This window comes from Protopterus annectens, chromosome 4.part0, assembly GCF_019279795.1.
Source record: "Protopterus annectens isolate FY-2018-M chromosome 4.part0, PAN1.0, whole genome shotgun sequence".
Classification (NCBI taxonomy): Eukaryota; Metazoa; Chordata; order Ceratodontiformes; family Protopteridae; genus Protopterus; species Protopterus annectens.
In genome coordinates this window covers 411,141,806-411,164,025 of record NC_056733.1, presented here as the reverse complement: position 1 = coordinate 411,164,025, position 22,220 = coordinate 411,141,806, and the positions used below count along the sequence as shown (strand labels likewise).

Here is a 22,220-nt window from a genome sequence, read left to right as displayed (position 1 = left end):
AAGCATTACTTTATTTTTTAATCATGCCTCAAAATTCTCTCCCTAATATGGTATTTGTCTACTGTTCAGCCATAATGTGCATTTCTGAAGGAAGAAATAAAACACACTAAAGGGAATAATAAAAAAATAAAAGTAATAATATTACATAAAATTCTTTAGCCATGTTTATGCAGCCGAAATTACCAGGCAGTGGGGCAGGCAAACTAATGTGCAAGAAAAATTTTCTAACATACTTTTTGCTACTAGCTGTGATCAGCACTCTCATTCAACCTGTCAGAATTAGTCATTTTTAAGAGATCTACTTCTAAGGCAACTAAGCCTAGCTGGTTTCACTGCATCCATCGATGATAATATTTCTGTAGATAAGAACTGATGACCTGACACTCCTGCAGAAAGGAATACAGGATGTCCAACATTAATCAGCAAATAGCTATTTTTTGTTGCAAACATGTTTTCCAACTATTAGATACCATAACACAGCATAATCAACATCCCTGACTTACATTTTCATTTTAGGAAGTATACATCCCTTTTGTAATACAAAAGTTCAGTTTTACACTTCCATTCTTACGGTCTACAATTGCAGACAACTTTAAATTGTGATAATGTATGATGACACTAAGAAAAACATCACAGCATCCCTGCTTTCTAGGCTTTCCGTTCTTTTAAATGATTAAGACTGCAAGCAGCTACTCAAACTCTGCTAAGTGCAGTACCATCATGTTAAGTCTGCATGAAGCATGTTATATAACACCAGTACAAGCTTATGAGCTGCCCCACAAAAATCACAGACATACCTGGTCTAATAAACCTACTAAAACAATTTCACATACTCATCCTATAAACAAACTACCCTAATTCCAATCTAATCACATCAAGTAACCATGGCACTAACACAGTTACCCCCCACAGCACAGGTTTGCCAGACTCCTTTTCTGTCGGTCAATAAACTACAATGTCCTGTATGTTAGAAATTCCTTCATTTTCTTTGGGAATGGCAGAGTCATCACTTGGTAGGTTGTGAGGAACCTGCGAACAGCTTTACGACACAAATGCCTTAAGGATGGCAGGATTCTGGGTGCCTCCCAGAATTGAACATGGCCATCTCTTGTCCTGCAATTAAATAGAAGATCAGGTTAACATTAAAACAAGTTACTCTTTATATCAAATAATCAGAACCCATATCACAAAAGAATGAATATATACATTTTCCCTTTAATAATACAAAATGTTTAAAATGGGACAAAACTGCAATCAAGTGAAAGCCACTGTTACCTATGAACCTCTTCCTCATTACCTCCAGATCCAGAGTTCCGATGCAGCAGACCTATGATGTTGACTGAGCAGCAATTCTTATCTTGGGACAGCCTTCAAGGTACAATACGACTTTAGACTTGCACTGTAGAGCACACGCACCTTTCTCTTCCACCGATAATGATGTCAAAGCTGTCTTCCCACACAAACCCTGTCTTGGAACATCTGTACTCTGCAAACACTAACGTAACGTGTGCAACACTAAGGTATATAATTCTGGGAACCTTTAAGGTTTCACCACAGCTGACAAATAAAAAAGGCCTTCTTGTTAAGGTTCATTCACTAGCATATTATCCTCTGAATTTTGCTTTTTTTTCTGTTTGTTGTAGCACGAGTGACAGCAGACCTTCCCCCCTACCATAACATAAGGCTAGGGACCAAAGCATGTGTCTGATATTGACAGGCCTGCAGAATATGACATGCTTTCTCACCATTACCTGACTTTGATAGTCACAAGCTCTAAAGCTTTTCATGAACAAGTTGTGCTAATGTAGTGTTTGAAAACATTTCATAACTAGTTAACAAATGTATCTGACCATTCTGCCCTCAAACTAACATGCATTACTACTCCTTAGGTCACATCACTGCAGTAACCAAGCACATTACAAAAAGCTCAAACCACTGTCAGTATTATTAACAGAAGCTTTTCTGCCCAGGTAACAATGAAACTAAACATAATCCAGACAGCATTCTGGACACACAATGCTGTTCTGAGAAAAAGCAGCACAGGAATGACCAGTGCCCACTTGGACAAATTATCATAAATGGCAGAAAGCCATGTAGCCAGTACTGGAAGTAAGTTTTTCCTGACATTCTAAATTAATCAACTGGTATACTCCTTGACCAAGTGGTGGGGAACTAAGTGGCCAACAGAAAGAATGCATTCACTGGGAACCTACCTATAAATTGCTACCTGGAGTAAGGTGCTATGATAAGGAAAGCAGAGTATTACAGCAGATCAGACAGGATGAGGTAAACAGCAGAGGTGCATGAATGACTAGTAGTCTTCTGCATTGATTAGCATTCCCTACACCTACTACACTTGCATCCTTTGTGCACTGTAACATAAACCGGCATGTTTCTGTAGGCTGCAACATGATTGGAAAAGATGAATTAGAGCAAAATTAAGAAAGAAGGAAGTAAGGGAAGAGTATAGGAAATGACAAGATCATGAAAAGCAGAAGCTGGTAGGTACGAGAGGACAGGTGGGCAGGTGTACAATACGAGTACCAGCAGTGTAACTGAGAGAGACTTGTGGAGAGGAATACAGTGTGGGATCGATACTGAAGGTCAAAAGAGCAGAGATTGATGGTAAGAAAACTGGTGAGGGAGAAGGGGTAAGTAGGAAAACGGGGATGGATGAAAAACTGCCAAGGAATAAGACAGGCAGGCTGGTACAGTGAGGTTGTGGGTGAAGGTAAAGATGGGGGGAGACCATGTGCAGGGGGATGTTATAATTCAGGGGGCAGAGGCAAAGTGGATAGCAGAAAGGAAGAAAAAGTCTAAGCTAAGGTTATATGACATCCAAGTAGTGAGATGATTGTACAAGAAGACAGAGTGCTTCTGTAGAAAAGAGCCTCATGTACATCAGCTATAAAAGCAGGGAAATGTTTCACTGCAGGAAAGGCAGGCAGGATTAGCACAGCTAGGTAAGCAAGAGAGGGGATGAAAGCCTCATGAAAAACTATAAGCAGGATTATTATGTGAATTCATTCAGGAAGGTTAACCATGGGGAGCACAGGTGAGGGAAGAACCAGCAGGAAAACACAGGATGGAGGGGGTGGCGCAAGCAGCTAGCAAATGGTAAAGAGGAAAAAACATACTGGTGAATACCAGCTGCTGATGGCTATCATAATGTAATCACATATGGAGATGGGATTTTATCACCACTCCCTCTATGTGACTGGTACTCTACCCCCAATAGACGGCAAAGAAAGCAGGCCAACCATGTCAGTAGGTAGTGAGAAGATACCCTCTCTCTAGCACTCTCTCACAGTCTCTCAGGTGGTGGAGTCCGACTGGGACAAGATCTATGTTTCTGACCTTGACAAGGATAATTAGTCCCTTTCTTTGATTTTCAGTGGAAGAAAAGTACAGTTTTGTACCTACCATAAATGTAGATGTCCGATAGATATGCAACTGCAGTCATAACATATGGGTTGTCCTGCCTCAGGCAGCCCTCGGTCGGTCGGATTCCAAAGTCTGGGTCCGACGTCGGCTGATGTCGCATTTCTCTCCGTCAGAGCGGCTGGAGTATATAAGCATCAGCCGATGCCATCTTCTTCAGTGTTTCTTGCCCCAGATGCCAGGTGCCCTCCAATGAAGGCTGTAATCAAATTGGAAGACAAAAATAGGTTTCCAGACAATAAATAAGCAATAAACAGATACACCATAACAGATATCCCCAGCTAAGGATAATAGGGATAGGAGTGGACCCAAGGCATAGAGGGGAAGGAGGGAGGGAAAACCCAACTGCAGTTGCATATCTATCGGACATCTACATTTATGGTAGGTACAAAACTGTACTATGTCCTTCAAGAATGCAACTGCAGTCATAACATATGGGTTGAATACCATAGCTTAGCTGGGGGAGGTGGTATGCTCTAGGAAAAGGATGGTGTAGCTATCAATCCCTGCAGGACTTCCGAAGCAAACCCTGCTCTGGATCTGGAATATAAAGGGAGGTTGTAGTGTTTGGAAAATGTATGCACGGAGCTCCATGTGGCAGCTTTTAGAATGTCTTTTGTAGGCACCCCTCTTAAAAAAGCTGTAGAGGTGGCTGTAGCTCTGGTGGAGTGTGGTCTGACATTGGCTGGCACACTCTTTCCATGGAAGGAATAACAGAATCTGATGCAATGTCCAATCCATTTTGAAATTGTCTGTTTGGAAATTGCTTTTCCTTGTATTCCAGGGGCGTAAGCTACAAAAGCTGATCAGACTTCCTACTGGTCTTGGTTCTGTCTAGGTAGTAGCGAAGTTGTCTGTGTATGTCCAAGGTATGTAACAGTCTTTCCCCTTTGTTCTCAGGATTGGGGAAGAAAGTAGGCAGGTGAATTGCTTGATTTAAAGAAACCCTGGATACCACTTTTGGCAGAAAAGTAGGGTTGGTTCGTAGGGAGACCCTGTCTCTGTGAAAAGTTATGAACGATGGTATTGCCATTAAGGCCTGTAATTCCGAAACCCTTCTTGCTGAGGTTATGGCCAGCAGGAAAGCTGTCTTCCAGGAAAGAAATTGTAACTCCACAGAAGCTGCTGGCTCGAAGGGAGGTAAAGTCAATTTTTCTAGGACAAAATTGAGGTCCCAAGCTGGTACTGGTGGCTTTCTTGGGGGCTTTACATTCTTGATTCCTCTAAGAAATTGCCTTAGCAAAGGATGTGAAAACACAGGTGGATCAGTGTTGTAAATAGCTGAGATAGCTGAAGCATGTATCTTTATGGAAGAGTATGAGAGTCCGTTATGTAACATATCTGCCAAGTATTCCAGAATGAGAGGGATGCTCAAAAGTGATGCATCATGACCCTTGTTGGTATTCCAAATGCTGAATCTCTTCCATTTGGCTGAGTAAGCCTTTCTGATGGATGGTCTGCGGGCTTCTGTTAGTATCCGCTGAACTTCCTTGGAGAGAGGTAAATTGAGGTTATTTATGGGATTTCCCAAGCTGTTAGCTGTAGAGTCTGGATGTTGGGATGAATAGTCCTGAAGTTGTGTTGAGTCAGAAGTTGAGGCCATTGTGGAAGGGCCCACGTTTTGTTGTGACATATGCTCCGTAGTAGTGGGTACCAGTGTTGTCTTGGCCGGTCTGGAGCTATTAGGATCCCCTTCGGTTGCTCTGCCTTGATCTTTAATAACACTGTGGTCATCAGTGGCAGGGGTGGAAATGCATAAATTATTAGGGAGCTCCAGTTGAATGAGAGGGCATCTACTTTCCATGCTTGTGGATGATATGTCCTTGAGCAGAACTTTTGTAAGTGATGATTGAGGTAGGAGGCAAATAGGTCCACGTCCGGCCTGCCCCATCTCGAGGTGAGTCGTATGAAGATGTCTGGATGTAGCCTCCATTCGTGGGGGTCCAGGAAATTCCTGGTTAGACTGTCCGCCAGAACATTGTCTTTGCCTGGAACAAACTGGGATTGTAGCTGTATGTTTAGACCCAGTGATTTTTCCCAAAGATTCATTGTCAGTCTGCAAAGGGGGTAAGAATGAGTGCCCCCCTGCTTGTTTATGTACCACATCACAGTGGTGCTGTCTGTCCGTATTAGTAGGTGGCCTTGTTGAAGTTGTTGTCCAAAGGCCTCGATGGCATGCATTACTGCTAGCATTTCTTTTTGGTTGATATGCAGATGTGTTTCCTTTGGGGACCACTGCCCTTGAATACATCTGCCCTCCATGTGCGCCCCCCATCCAAGCTCTGAGGCGTCTGTGGTCATTGTCTGTGTTATCTGAGGTTTTTTGAACGACATGCCTGTGTTTAACTGGCTTACTGTGGCCCACCATAGAAATTCCTTTTGTAGACATGGAATGAGTGGAATAATTGCTTCTAGGTTGTTGCTGTGTTGAGACCATAAGCTTTTTAAGTACCATTGAAGCTTTCTCATGTGTAGTCTTGCTAGTGGGACCAAGGGAATGCAGGATGCCATGTAACCCAGGGCCTGTAGGAAACTCCTTGCAGTCATCTGGGTGAGCTTTGCTAAACTTTTGAAGTAATGAGTTAACTTCTTTTGCTTGTCTTCTGTCAGGTAAGCCATTTGTGAGGCTGTGTCTAGTTTGGCTCCTAAGAAAGTTATTTGCTGGGATGGCTAAAGTCTTGACTTTTGAAAGTTGACTGTGTATCCCAGAGCCTGTAGCAAGTGTATGACATAATTCAAGTTTTTTGTCAAGGTTAGTTTGTTGTCCGCTTGTATGAGGCAATCGTCCAGGTACGGGTAGATCTGAATCCCCTGGAGCCTGCAATGAGCAATTACTGATGCCAGGCATTTCGTGAATACTCTGGGTGCAGTAGATAAGCCAAATGGCAATGCTGAGAATTGATAATGCTCTGGCCCTGCAAGAAATCTGAGGTATCTTCTGCAGCTGTGTCTGATAGGGACATGCAGGTATGCCTCCTTGAGGTCCAGAGTAATCAGCCAAGACCCCTTGCCCAGCATGGGAAGGAGTTGCTGTAAAGTAAGCATTTTGAACTTTGGTACTATGAGAAAAGTGTTTAGAGCGGACAAGTCCAGTATTGGTCTCCATTGAGTTTCTTTTCTTGGAACAAGGAACAGTCTTGAATAAAACCCTGACCTTGTTCTTGTTGTGGAACTTTTTCTATTGCTTTGATCTGAGCAAGCAGAGAAATTTGCTTGATAGCCTCTGCCCTCTGATTTTGTGGAAGGTTTGGCATGCCTTGTTTTCTTGGCAAGGTATGAAAGTGGAACCTGTAACCGTGGTCTATAATGTCCAGTATCCATTTGTCTTTTGTCAGTTTGTGCCAATTTCTTGAAAACAGAGATAACTTTCCGCCCAAAGGAGCTTCTGTTTGCTCCTTGGTCAGCGGAAGTAGAGGAAAGTCATTGAGCTTGTCCCTGCGGGGCAGGAGAAACCCGTGTCACTTCTTTGGTTTGTTGGTTGCCATTGTCGTCCCCTGTAGGATCCTCTGTATTGCCCTCTTCCTCGGGCACGCCTGCTTTTACCCCTTTGAAATCTTTCAGGATTAGGAAAGGACCAGTTTTTTAGAAGGCCAGTTCCTGCTGAATCTGGGCGGCTGAACCTGGAGGAAATCTTTGACTGTCTGTACTGACTTGGCTTTTTCCTCAATGGACTTTAACACATCTTTAGCATTAGCACCAAAAGCTTGTTCTTTTCCAAGGGTGCATCAAGAAGTTTTGCCTTAACATGATCTGGTAAAGGTTGTTCTTTTAGCCATGCATGTCTACGAATGACCGCCCCTGTCATAGCTGCCCTACATGAAGCCTCCAATGCATCATATCCACACTGCAAAAAATGATTGCTAACTTGCTGAGAATTATGCACAGCCTCCTGCAAAGACTTCCTATCTAAAGGTTCAGGAGAGGCCAAACTTTTCTGTAAATCATCTAACAGGAAATCCTGATATTGAAACATGTGAAAGAGACAATTGAGAGCTCTCATAGATAAAGTAGTGGAGGTGTAGACCCTTCTTCCCCCATCTCTCTAAGGACCTTGCTTCCCTGTCGGAAGGCAAAGGATTTTTGGATGTGGTAGCTGAAATCCCTTTAGGCCCCTGGGAAATTGTTTCTAAATCAACAGCATGGGCCCTAAATAAATGAGAATGGGTTTCTGGAACCCTATAGTATCTGTCAGGCTTGACAGGAGCAGGAGGAAGAGTATCAGGGGTAACACTGGAGTCAGAGTATAAATCATCCAAAACATCAAGCACAGGAGGTATAGCTAAGGGTCTGTGTTGAGGCTTTTTAAGGAAGGTTCGAAGGCGCTTTCTGGAATCAGACAATTCCTGGCTTTGCCACTTAAAATGCTCCCTCATGGAATGCAGAACTTCCCCAAAAGAAATATCCTCAGGAGGGGAGGCCGAGGGGATGGAGTCCTCTGCATCTGAAACCTCATAGGTCTGGAAGGGCTCTTCCTGGCTTTCAGAGGGAACAGAGTCCTCAGAATCTTCATCTGAGGGCAGAGGGTCAGGGGGTTCAACCCTGGGCCTCTTATCAGGAGGAGGCTGGGATCCTCTCTCAGGATGGGCCTGGGAGCCTCTGATCAGAGAAATTAAATCTGCGGCCATGGACATGATCTGAGTTTCAGGAGTAGTCTGAGGTATGTTCTTAGCAGTAAGATGTTTGGACTTGCTGGCTGCCTTGGCACGTGTGTAGGCCTTGATAGACATGGACATGGGAGGCCTTGCCACTCCACGTGCAGGAGTTACCTTATCAACAGCAATGGTCTCGGGCATTTCCTCGGTTTCAGTATCCAGAGGAAAATCAATAACTGGCGTCGGAGTGGCCTCCGGTATCGGAGGTATCGGTAATGCGGTGTCATCGGTTCGGAGCGGTGGAATAACTGCCTCAGAGGGAACTGGAGCACTCGCGGTTAATTTTGGCGTGGTGTCGGTTGAAGACACGGGCCGAGGATGTCGGTCCCGGTCTTTTCGTTTCTTAGGAGTCTGCTTTGTCGGTTGTTCCGACGGCATTGTATAATCAAATTTTTCGCCGAAAAAATCTTCAGCGAACTCTGCCCGGCGCCTGAGAGTGCGCTTGCTGAAGCGAGCACAGGCGGCACAGGCCGAGACGTCATGGTCTGGGCCAAGGCAAGGGAGGCAGTAAGAGTGGAAATCCTTATGAGGTATTTGTTTACCACAAGACAAACAATTATTTACTTTTTCAGTAATTTCTGACATCGGCTGAGGCAAGAGAAGGTCCCCAACGGGGTACTTAGCTTTTTTGATGACTTCGGTTTCGAAGAATACAGGAGCTGACCGACTGGCACTTGCGAACTGCTTCTGCTTCGGGCACTGCGCGGCAAGAAAGACTGAAGAAGATGGCATCGGCTGATGCTTATATACTCCCGCCGCTCTGACGTCGGAGAGAAATGCGACATCAGCAGACGTCGAACCCAGACTTTGGAATCCGGCCGACCGAGGGCTGCCTGAGGCAGGACAACCCATATGTTATGACTGCAGTTGCATTCTTGAAGGACATCTGTCCTTTAGAGGCAAAATATACCTTGTGAGATTTTCCATGGATTAGACATTTTTTTCAGTCTTCCCAGAAGGAGGATCTGAATCTCTATCTGGGAAAACGGAACAAGACTTGGATCACCCCTCCCACCTTATTACAAGCAACCAGATTCTGGGCCTTCCATTCTTAATGTGGATACAAATCTTGCCCCTCCGCAGGATGTTCCAATTTTCCTTCTAGCTATCATAATACTGAATCATGTACCATCTTCCTAAGGGTAGTAACAGCATCCAAAAGCTCCAACAACACACTAATGGACAAAGATCAGGGTCCTAACAAAGTTTTGCACTGGGATTTTCTTGCCTACTCATCTTCAAGGCCCTTCATGTGGACCAGACTATGCCCAAACCCAGAGAGATCCCAGATTTTAAAGACAAGGGATAAGTGGCAAGAATATTTTTATTAATGGTTTCTGTAGTGGTATTCCATGCTACCTGGTGCACATTTGGTATCAACAGAACTGTGGCAAGGATTGAAGCTGTTTGCCTGTACAGAATGCCCTACTTATAGCTCTTCCAAAACATTCCCTATCTTTCTCTCTCCTGTGGGGACAGCCTTTACAGGAGTTCTCATTTATTACTCAATCTCATGCAATGGGGTATGCCTCAGAGGTGATAGTGTGCACCTCTGTCTCTTTGCGTCTTCTGCTGGTGGACAACCACATGCCCTCAGGAGGAACAGATGACCATTACAACATCAGGAGATTTGGTCTCCAATGCAGTTATCAGCAAAGTTGCCCAAGAAACGGGCTTCTTAGGCAGCAGCCCTGACTGTGTTAGGTCTACCCACTGAAGGCCAATTGTCTGCATTTACTCCAGTCACTGCCGGCTGAAGACACAATACCCAGAACAGGTGGGTTACTGATGTGATCAAAAAAGCAGTTCTTAAGTTGATAGACTGTCCCTATTAGCCTCTTCCGACAGATCAAGTGGTACGACAGAAGATGTTGGTGCAATGGAGGCCTCTTCTCAAAGAAGGAGCTGTGGTACTACAGCTGGCAATGAAGCAGGAAGAAAGGCTCTTTTCTCATCTCTTCCACAAGTCAAAAAAGATGGGACGGGAGAGTTTTAACCCAATCTGGACTTCAACAAGTATAGCAGGTATTTGTAATTCCCCAAGTTCCAGTTGCCTCTGTTGTGTCAGGGTTGCTAGATGGTGTCTTTGTATCTGATGGCTGCTTACCGATTCACTAGTGTCTAAGAACCCCAAATGCACCACTAGTAATGGGTGCTGCTCTTTAGCCTGTCCCTTATCCTACGTCTTCTTCAGGCTGGCCATGGGGAGATAACAGCAAAAGGCTCTCTTGGTATTCCCATACCAGGACAAAAGGTTGAGGGTGGTTGGTTCTCAGCAGACATGATGAAGGCTTTGGCATGGTTGCAGACTCTCATTTGGCTATCAACTGTGAGAAAGCCTCTGTTTCTTAGGTAAAAGATACTAGTTTTAGCAATCCTGAAAACGGGAATATTATTCTTTCCATCCTCCCAAAAAGGCCAAGAAGATAAGGTATTCAAAAAGGATGCTGATGAAACATGGGTATGGGGGGATTTCAAGATATGAAGAATGACTGATTTGGGATGCAAGTCCTTACGGGGAACAGCAACAACTAGAATGAATATTGCATTCATAAAGTAACAAAGTACTCAAAGAACTAAGCCAGCACTGGACTGGAGAAAAGATTTTACCGACAGGGATGTCTACAAGTAAGGGGATAGAAAATAGGCCAGAGGGTCCAGAATTTACTGGAGAAAATCAGCAAAAGAAATAAAGCACTGTGAGCAAATATTTTGGAAGGGAACGATTAACAGAATGGAATGATGAAAAGCAAGAGTTTTGAACTGCAGGTTACAGACTACCATCCCAACCAGGGATTGATAAAGTACAGGCAAAGAGAAATGGACAGGGGAAAACTAACTGGAAAAAAAAAACAGCGCTGTTAAGGTTTTTAGTTGAGTCTAGAAAAGAAGCTGCTGTTAAGAAAGGATACTTAGTAGGACATGTCAATCCGAGGAGTTTTACAGAGGAACAATGGGATGAAATATGTAAGGTACCCAACTATGCAACAATGTTCAGAAGGTTTAGGATTTTTGCTTGGAAGTGTTTGCAGATGTATTTTTATACCCAAAGTAGACACTGAAGGATTTTCTTTCAGATATCTAGCAAATACTGGTAGTGTGATGGGGAAGAGAGAGATAATTGGGCATGTTTTCTGGCAATGTAATGAATTAGCAGGTTCCTTACTACGTATTTTGATGGAAATGTTGGAAAAAATGGCTGTAACTAAAAAAAATATTTTGAGCTGGGATAGAAGATCTGAATTGCCTAGACATAGTAAGGCCTTACTATGTTTAAAGCTACTGGCTGTCAAGAAAAGCAATTAGAAAATGGAAATCAAAATCTGTACCAAACATAATGGATATTCTGAACTTTGTAAAGGAGATAAAGGAACTGGATGTGGAATCTTTAGAAAAAAAGGACCAAATTTTATATAAACAAATTGAATTTGTGGGAGCAATAAATGCAGAAAAATGTTTAGGAGGAGGAGCACGGGTATAATGGAAGGCAGTAACTCAGCAATTTATGTAACACTGGGCTGAATGACAATCGTTAAAAAGAAAACATGTACACTGCATTACAATAATGATTGAATATATTTGCAATTTGTTTTTTTTCTATTCAAGCATGTAAATTTGTGTTAATAGTTTAAAATATGTTGATTGAATAAAGACGTTTTAAGATAGGAAGATTGAATAAAGACGTTTTAAGATAGGAAGATTGAATAAAGACATTTTAAGAAAGGAAGGTAAGGGATATGGCTTTATGATGGCAAAACAAAGGCATATCAAGTTCCAAAGATCTCCAGAGATTAATGGTAGCTACATAAATCATTCCTCTGTGAATGGGTGCTCCTTGAAGAGGCTGTGCGCGGCTTGCTGTCGTCATTCCATTTTAGATATGTACACAGATGTAGATCTGTGCCACTACTTCATGGGGTGGTGATCCATTTAACCTACCCAGCTAGTTACTGACTGAAGCAGCAATGCTAGATAAGGGAGTCCCATTCCTTACAGGCTATGGCCCAAAAGCTGTGGGGAAACATTGAAAATCACTTCAATATTAGTCATCAAGAGGTCAAAGTAGCATTGCTGGTTCTTCAGGTTTTTTTGTTTCCTTATGAAGACAAAACCCTCGCTAATGAGATCAGACATCTAGTCAGATAGCTGTGGTACCTGAACAAGAAGTAGGTACGAGCCAACAGTCTATATAAAATATGATGCAAGTTTGTCAGTGGGTCGCCAACATGGGTATTTTCCTTGAGAGAGTACATAAACCTGAGGGGCAGTTAATGCATTTCTAGTGGACTGAAGGAAATGGTTCCTCTCCTCCATGCCCAACAGTACCTTGTTTGCGCACAAATTGTACTGCAGAAATGCAAAAGCTCATCTAATTGCAACTTGGTGGTCCAGAAGGCCATGGTTTCAAATCTCTTGGATGCTGATCTTTATCAAGACCACCTCTGCTCAGGCAGAGGAACAGTTGAGTGAGTAAAGCACTGTAACAGCAGACGTTCCAATATGGGGAACACTAGTGCAGTATGACTACTTATCTGTGGGGTTTAGCCATCTGTGGACATTTACCCTTCCAGTGTGACACTGGCAACGTTGCACACAACCACAGTGAGCAGTTTGCCTTCTCTGCCCCACCATGTCTAAAGACACGATGAGCTTACATACAATTTTTCAGTTCTTTTTTGTCAAGGGTAACCTGCTAGTGTATTCTGGCTAGGGGGTCCCACATTGCCCCAGGTCCTCAAACTGTATAGTCCTTGGAAGTACACACCTCGTAATATCAAGATACTTCATTGTTTTAAGACCCCCCCCCCCCCCGCAATCAGGCTATAAAGCTTCAGAAAGGGAACCTTAGTCTTACATGTCCTATACTGATCACCACTCCCTGTCATGTCATACAAATGTCTCCTTAGGTTTTCTTTATCATGTAAAAGAAAAGAAAATGATTTGTTACTTATTCCAGAGATCCTAAAGCATAAAATGTACAGTACGGCATGCAGGGGTACAGCAGAAAAAGGAGCCCATACTTCAACAATGCTCTCCATACTCAAAACTCTACTGAAACGGCAAGTTACTTACAAAACTGTACTACACTCATTATAGAGATCACTGCTACAGTATGAATACTTAGCTGTGGGAAGAGTACTAAGAAATGAGAAGCCTCCTTTGGGAAAGGAGCTGTTACAGAAAGTGCAGTTGCATACTCCTTACTTACCTCAAATAGTAGATGCTCAAATTCCTCACTGCCTCAGTAGTATTTTGGGTTATCTGCCAAGGTAACCCAGTACCGGCCAGCTTTCGAATGCATGTTCCCTCTCTTTCCTGTGACAGGTGATTGGCTAAACACACCCTGAAAGGGAAGCCTTCAGTTGTGACAAGAAGTGTGTGTTCAGGCTTTTGTGCTTCCACAAAGAAGGGAAGGAGAGTACCTGAAGCAAGAAACATCGAGAAAGGAGAGTACCTGAAGTAAGAAACATCTAGCAAGAGTAAATTCTCAGTCAATCACAATACCATATAAAAAAGCAAATCCAACAACCAAATCAAGGAGGTTGAGCCTTACCTCAACTATGCACAATATGGGAGATGGTGGGTGGGTGCTGCCACTGAGACAGTAAGGAATTTGAACATCCACTGTTACAGGCAAGTAGAACTTGCCCAATTGTACTATATTCATCATTTAACTATCTCAGAGTCCAGGCCTCCTTTTCTCTATTTAGATACCAATCCAATCTGTCCAGATAGGCTCTTCAGATTGTGTGTGGGGAGTAGTGTTCATGGGAGGCCAAGACCCCTGCTTCTACCATGTGATGGAGCACTGGAGAAAACAGCTCTATCTGGTCTGGTGGGAGTCGCGTAACTCCCCTAAAAGGGGGAAGATTTTCTATCCACTGCCAAGTGTATCCTCTCTGAATTATTCTCAGAACCCATCTGTCTGAGACTATATGTAGCCAAACTGCAGGGTGGAGGAAGGGCAGAAGGGGAGAAGGAGTGCTTTGTGCGTTTGTATAATCACTCCTTTGCAGGGGGTTGGCCCTTTTTTTTTTTGGAAACAGACCTTTCTTGTTTGGTTTCAAAGAATTATCCCCAACATTTTTTTTGTATCACTGACTTTTGTTTGGCTGGGATTTTTGTCTGTTCTGCCCCTTGAAGGAAGGCATCTTGTTTGGGGATAACTTGGGTACATGAAATATCCTACATACCCCATGCATTAATATGACTCTAGCATCCCACTGTTTGAGAATCTGTGTAATGGAGGGCCCAAACACCAATTCTGAACTTAAATGTGCATTCAAAATGTCAGCTTTTAGATAATCAGAGAAGTTCGAATTAAGTCGCCAAGCATATATTCTTAACACCGCACAATAAGCAATATCATTGCAATTTTTCTTTTCTATTCAAGCATGTAAATTTGTGTTAATAGTTTAAAATATGTTGATTGAATAAAGATGTTTTAAGATAGGAAGATTGAATAAAGACGTTTTAAGAAAGGAAGATTGAATAAAGACGTTTTAAGAAAGGAAGATAAGGGATATGGCTTTATGATGGCAAAACAAAGGCATATCAAGTTCCAAAGATCTCCAGAGATTAATGGTAGCTACAGAAATCATTCCTCTGTGAATGGGTGCTCCGTGAACAAGCAGCACTTCTTACGCCTGTATCTATATATTCAAGCACACCTTTCAAATCATGTTTCAAAACCAGTGTCATATCAGAAACAATTTCATTTATATAAAACTTTTGCTCTTCAGGTAGGGATGTAACAAAATCATCCAGACTGTTTGTACACTGTAAAATAAACATGTACATATAAACTTGATAATTTAACATACTTAAGGCTGCGTTACTAGAAAGAGACATCCTTTTGCCCTGAAGATCTAACCATTTCCCTCTTTATTAGGCTGTTAGATTAGATGAAGCCACAGACTTTTTATTTGAACAGACTGATGGGGAGACTGCAGCTGGGTCAGATGAGATAAAAAGAGAGACTTGTCATATCACAGGACACCTTACATTTTCTCTGATCTTTTTAGAGACTGTTGGACTAGATACTGGTACAGTGCAGACAGCTTATAAACATCTTGAAAAGGCCAGTAAGAGATTGGGGATAGCCACGGATAGTTTATCTCATCCTCTGTAAGATCTTATATCTATCCAGCTCTGGAGTAGTTCCCTATTGCTTCCAAGCAAAAACATCAGTAAATCTAGCAATCAAAGGAAAAGTGAACTCTTGCTTGGACTTAAACTCAGGCTCATCTTCGAAGAATCAGAGTGACTGGACTCAGTATCATATAAGAAAATCACCACTGTCTTCATGATTCATCAGATTCCTCATCATTCTCTGAAACAAGAGAAATGTGGAAATGTCTGTAGCTAAACTAGGACTAGAGCTATGTAGGGGAACATAAACACCAGAATTAGCAATATGCAGAGAATACATAGCAAAGGAAACTAAAATAGCCTTATAAAACAGCTATACCCTGATTATCAGCTGTATGATAAAGCTTCAGTTTCTTTTCTTGTGAATTTCACTGCTAGCTAAAACATCTGGGGACAGAGTACTGTGTCTGACAAGAGGTCCCTTACCCCAGACAGCTCCTGCATTTAAAAGGTTGGATTCTCCCATACCTTCTCCAGGTACTGAAGCAGCAACAAAGGATGCGTCTAAACCACATTCCACAGTGGTTGGTAAAGCTACATTACAAGTGGTCTGCGGGCTGAGCAGTGGCCCTGATAGAATTTCTAAATGTAGGCTGAGGCATGTTTTTATTTATTTATTTTTATTTTAGGTGCAACACGATGGGGGGGGGGGGGTGAGGAGCCATCAAGCCAGGGGAATGAACATCAGTCAGAATAATAAACTGATAGCACTGGATAACGTATCACAATAAGCACTTAAAACTTCTAGTACCAAGTATGCTCCCACATAACTAAACTCTGCCACCTGTGTTATTTTCATAAAAACAGTTTGAAATGTGTTCAGAATTCTTTTACAACTGACAAACACCAAAGCAACCAATATGCCAAACTAGTGTTAAAAATTAGCCCCACACACTTTAACCACATTAGACTGCCATAAAATTAGATTCACTAGCAATTGAAATTATATTTTGTCAGAGAGTAAAATTTCCACAACATATTCAAATAACTTAATTTTCCATAAAAATTGCAATCTGATGTTAAAAACGCACAGACTCATATGTATAGTAAATAATACATAAATGGTGAAAAATCCAAGGTCTACGATATTTTCCTGACAAAACATAAAAATAAAGCAGAACAGTAAAGATAGGCCTCTGGTGTCTTAACAGCATACATACACACAGCACTTCTATGAGAAATGCTAAAAGTTTCCACAGAAGCAGTAAAAAAAAAAAAAAAAAAAAAAAAAAAGTTATGTCTTACCATAACGTTCCATCTGTGTTGTGTATCTTCATTCATTCATTCATTACTGATGGGTTATCGGTTCTGTCCTCGGAACAGAGCCTGCCAATATCAAGCTCACGTCGGCCAAAAACTCTCGAGACAGGGTTCTACCCAGAATGCTCTACTCCCTGTTACCTCGGATCGAGTTTGCAAGTTGATAGATAAAAGTAGAGGCTACCTCTGGTCATAACAGACCTACAAATAAGAGTATATGAGATCAACCCTTCTCAGTATGGAGAACATCGATGTCTGTGCAGTGACAGAAACCTGGTTCAAGGCTCCTAAGAGCACCCCAGCACTATCAGGTTTTACCTCTTATCATGCGTTCCGGCCCCAAAATCCGGACAATACCAAGAAAGGAGGTGGGGTATCCATATTCATCAAAGACACCCACACCTCAAGACTGGTGGCAACGCACGATGCATCGGAGACCATCCAGGTGCAATTAACCATAGGCAAGACTGCTCTACAAATTGTAGCATGCTACAGGCCACCCTCACAATCTCAGGAACCTCACATGGCCTTCCTGAAAACACTAGAGGGGATAAATGTATCACCAAACACCATCATACTAGGTGACTTCAATTACCCTAATATAGACTGGGAACACTACTCAAGCCCAAACACCCTAGCCCAAAAGTTCCTGGAATTCATAAACTCAAATGCCATGGAACAACTAGTCACCATCCCCACAAGAGGAGAAAACATACTTGATCTCATCATCACGAACATGGGAGCACAATGTTCAATACCGGAAGTATACCCCTCACTGGTGAGATCAGATCACAAACTAATCTCGCTGGAGGTCCTCATCCCACCCACACCTGAAATAAAAAAGACCACAGTAAAGAACTTCTCGAAAGCCGACTTCACACTTCTAAAGACTAGTGTGGTCTCCTTTAAGGCCCCCGAGCCGGCAGAAAACAGTACTCAAGCCCAAACACCCTAGCCCAAAAGTTCCTGGAATTCATAAACTCAAATGCCATGGAACAACTAGTCACCATCCCCACAAGAGGAGAAAACATACTTGATCTCATCATCACGAACATGGGAGCACAATGTTCAACACCGGAAGTATACCCCTCACTGGTGAGATCAGATCACAAACTAATCTCGCTGGAGGTCCTCATCCCACCCACACCTGAAATAAAAAAGACCACAGTAAAGAACTTCTCGAAAGCAGACTTCACACTTCTAAAGACTAGTGCGGTCTCCTTTAAGGCCCCCGAGCCGGCAGAAAACAGTACTCAAGCCGCTGAATCACTTACAAATGCCTTCTACCAGCACCTGCAGGACTGCATGGATAAGGCAATCCCAAGCAAAACAAAGACTCTTTGTACCAAAGGCAAGCGTCCAGTCTGGTGGACCCCAGCCATAAACAAACTCTACAACAAAAGGAGGAAGCTACTACAAGATAGAGCAAAATCCTTAAAAGGTAAGACACCCTTGATCACTATAAGTAAAAAACTAAGAGCTCTCATAAAATCATCCAAAGCAAATTTTGAGAGAAAAATAGCTAAAGACTCAAAAGACAATCATAAGGCCTTCTTTAGCTATGTTAGAAACCTGGGAGGAAACTCCCAGATATGCTCAGAACTAGTTCAAAATGATGTGAAGATTACTGATCCTACAGACATTGCCAACATACTGGCTGACAGGTTCAGTGCAAACTTCTCCCCCCCAAAAGGAGAGATATCTATACCAAGCGATTGCAGCCCCAAACATCTCCAACGCCCAAGTGAGAACTGCTCTCTCCAAAGCAAAAAAACACAGCATCCATGGGACCTGATGGTGTCCCCGGCTGTGTGCTCCACGAACTCAACGAGGAATTAAACCCACAGCTAGGACAGCTGTTTAATCATAGTCTTACCTCTGGATACGCACCCAGGAGTGGCGCACTGCAACTGTGGTCCCACTTCACAAAGGCGGTGCCTCCACCAACCCTGGAAATTACCGCCCATTAGCTTGACAAGCCTTATCTGCAAAGCCATGGAGAGGATCATAATGGACCTCATAAATAAAGACATAGGAATTTGCAGACTTTGGATCCATCCCAGTTTGGCTTTGTCAAAGGCAGATCATGCCTTCTAAACTTGGTTGACTTTTTCAAACAGTCACCAAAGCCATTGATGAGGGAAAGGCAGTCCATACAGCCTACCTCGATCTGGCGAAGGCCTTCGATACAATACCCCACTCGGGTATCATTGAAAAACTCATCAGCTTAAATGTTAACCCATACATCACAAGATGGGTTGCAAACTGGCTGAGTGACAGAACCCACAGGGTCAGAGTTGCTGGCGCCATGTCAGACTCAAAGCCTGTCACAAGTGGTGTACCACAGGGCTCAGTCCTGGGCCCACTCTTGTTTGGCATCTACTTTTCCGGTACAAGCAAACACAGGAGGGTTATGGCTGACAAAGTTTGCAGATGACTGCAAACTGGGCCATAGTAGAAAACACATCTGACACAGATATCCTTCAGAAGGGTCTCACAGAAACGGATAACTGGTGCCAGAGCCATGGCCTAAAGTTAAATGCCAAAAAATGCATAGTCATACCCTTCGGAAAAAACAAGGTTACCCCTAGCTACCAAATAGGTGGCAATCCACTGAGCACAGAAGAAGTTATCAGGGACCTGGGGACCCAGGTTGATAGTAGTCTGTCATTCGACACCCATGTAGCTAAAGTAGTTAGGAAGACCTTCTACATTGCCCACCTTATCATGAAGGGATTCTCATCTAGAATAGAGGTCATAGTCTCCCTATACTCATCACTCATCAGACCAATGATTGAGTACAATGCCCCATTCGGAATGTATCTGACCCGACACTTGCAGCAGCTGGAGAGGCCACAAAAGTTCCTCACCAAAAGGATAAAGGGTCTCAAACATCTGTCCTATGCTGCCCGACTGAAAGAACTCCAGCTCTATTCAGTCGCCACGCTTGCTCAGAGGTGACCTTTGCCTAACATACAAGGCCATGTCAAACCCAGATTTGATGAATATGCTTCACCTCAAAAAATCTAGATCCGTCAGAGTCACAAGGGCGGGAGACTTAAACCTCGACACGGCTATTAATAGGACGTGCTGGAGGGATAGATTCATCACCCAAAGACTCCCTATGCTGTGGAATAAAATCCCGGTATATGTGAGGCAGAGCACCTCGCTGGCCTTGTTCAAGAGAAATCTTGACCAATGGATGGGAGATCGCAGATATACCCCAGGGATTACCTCAGTGTCACTGCTCAACAGAGGCACAGCAAAATAATGGGTATAGTTCCCCATACTAAAGGGGTGGCGTAAGCCACAAAACTATGGGCTAGGCTTGTAAATGCCCTCGGGCAGATAGCCTAGTATGAACCTATGAACCTATGAACCTATGAACTTCTTTATCTGATGTTAATCTTTGTTCATTCCTTACTGATGGGACAGAGTCCCCAGCTACCTGTATCCCTGGGTGGCCCTCATGGAAGGACATTCCTGAGCACCATGGAGCCAAAAGAAGCTCTACCTCTGGAGGCCAAGTCCAATTTGTAATGATTAATAAAGGTATGAGGTTTGGCCCAAGTCGCAGCTGAGCAAATATCATTGAGGGAAGGCTTGGCGTGGAAAGCTGCTGAAGTTGCCATAGACCTTGTAGAATGTGCTTTCACTCTGAGGCAAAGTGACAGTGCTTTTGTTTTAGATAAAGGTAATACAATTTCTCAACCATGAAGCCAATGTAACTTTTGAGACAGGATGATCTCGTCTAGATCCAGAAAAGGCCAGAAACAGTTGGTCTGATGTATGGGTAGATTTTATTCTGTCCAGATAAAAACGTAATTGTCTATGAACATCCAAGGAGTGCAGGCAATACTCTCCCTTGTTAGAGTGGTTAGGAAAGAACACTGGGAGATCAACAGATTGGTTGACAGATCGCTCTGACACCGCATTCGGTAAAAAGGAAGAATTAGTTCTCAGTGATATCCTATCCTTAGGGAAGATAAGATAGGGAGGTTTTTAACGCATAAGGCTTGAAGTTCTGACAGGTATCTGGCCGATGTGATAGCAATCAGAAACAACGTTTTCCAAGAGAGATATTTCACATCACATGTAGACGCAGGTTCAAAGGGGGCGGCTGTTAGAGTTTGCAGAACCAATGCTAAATCCCAAGGTTGTACCGGTTCTCTAAAGGGAGATTTTAGGTGGATAACCCACTTCAAGAAAGTTTTACAGAGTCTATGTGACATAAGTGAAGAATCCTGAAAACCAATGTGGAAATTTGAGATGGCAGCTAAATGCACACGAATAGTAGAGGCAGACACCCCAGATTGGAAAATATGTGATAAGTAATCCAAAACCACCGAAACTGGGGCTGACAAGGGGTCTAATTGTTTATTCGCTGCCCATAGAGAGAACCTTTTCCATTTATTAAGACAGATTAGTCTGGTGGACGATTTATGAGCTGCAATAAGAATATTGCGCACAGGGGGCGAGAGGTTTTCCTGCCTGGCAATCACTGGAAGTGGAGAAACCAAGCTGTCAGTTTCAGGGTTGTTAGATTGGTGCGAGTCAGACGCTGCGGATGGGTGATCAATGTTGGGGATGGACTGAGGATCCACGGTTGATCTAGCAGGTGAGGCCAGAGGAATGGGAATCAGATTTGCCGAGGCCAAGATGGAGCAATGAGGATCACTTTGCTTTTCAACTGTTGTGCTTTCTTCAGAAATTGGGAGATGAGGGGAAGAGGAGGATAAGCATAAAGTAAACACGAGGACCAAGCGTGGACTACAGCGTCTCTCGGTGACTGTCCCTGAGGGGGGGGGGGGGGGGTCATGGCAAAATAGTTGCTGCACTTGTAGTTGGTTGGGGAGGCAAATAGGTCACAGCAAGGCTGGTCCCAGCAGTTGAAGATTCTTGTCACTACCATAGGGTTGAGGGACCACTCGTGAGATAGCAGAATGCACCTGCTCAATTTGTCCGCTATCACGTTGGAGTTCCCGGGAATGGACATTGCAATTATAACGCGGTTGGAAGCTATTGCCCATTGCCATATTCTCAAGGCCTCTCTTCATAACAGGTAAGACTTGGTGCCCCCTTGTTTGTTGATGTACCAGACCACTGACATGTTGTCTGACTGGATCGCAATAGTCCCTGACGGAAGGATGGAATGAAATGTTTGCAACGTTAGTAGCACCGTCCTCAGTTCCAGCACACTGATATGCAAAAGGGGCTCTGTCTCTGACCAGGTGCCTTGGACCGAATTTCCCTGACATAGCCCCTCCCCCCCCCATCAGGGAGACATCCGTGGTCATCGTGATGGGGGCAGAAGGGGCGAGACCATTGTTGGAGATTTCGAGACATCCACCAGAGTAAATGTTGCTTGCATCTCTGAGTTACACTTATCTGAAAAGACAAGGGATGATGTAGAGGGTACCACTGAGTGAGAAGTAACCACTGAAGGAGCCTCATGTGGAACCTGGCTAGAGGAACAATGGTGATCGAGGCTGCCACTGACCCCAAGAGTTGGAGTACAGATCGAGCGGGAGATTTGTGGTGATAGAGCAGTGGTTGAATCTGTTGCCTTATTCTTTGAAGCCTGTCATCCGGAAGAGATGCTGTGCAATTTCTCGTATCCAACAGTACCTCTATGAATTCCAAAGACTGAACTAGGGTCGTGTTGGATTTCTCCCAGTTTATAGTGATTCCCATGCTTTGTGCTGTGAGGAGAGT

General features: G+C 43.4%; 1 protein-coding gene across 1 annotated transcript in view; it reads right to left on the bottom strand.

Annotated features, from left to right (window-relative positions):
* WSB2 (WD repeat and SOCS box containing 2) overlaps nt 1–22,220 on the bottom strand; it is a 542,619-nt gene that overhangs the window by 721 nt on the left and 519,678 nt on the right. Inside the window, exon 9 of the mRNA XM_044068353.1 lies at nt 1–1,113. This exon is cut by the window's left edge and continues 721 nt beyond it. Coding sequence (XP_043924288.1) covers nt 951–1,113 — 163 coding nt within the window. The 3' untranslated portion in view covers nt 1–950. The remainder of the gene's footprint in view (nt 1,114–22,220) is intronic.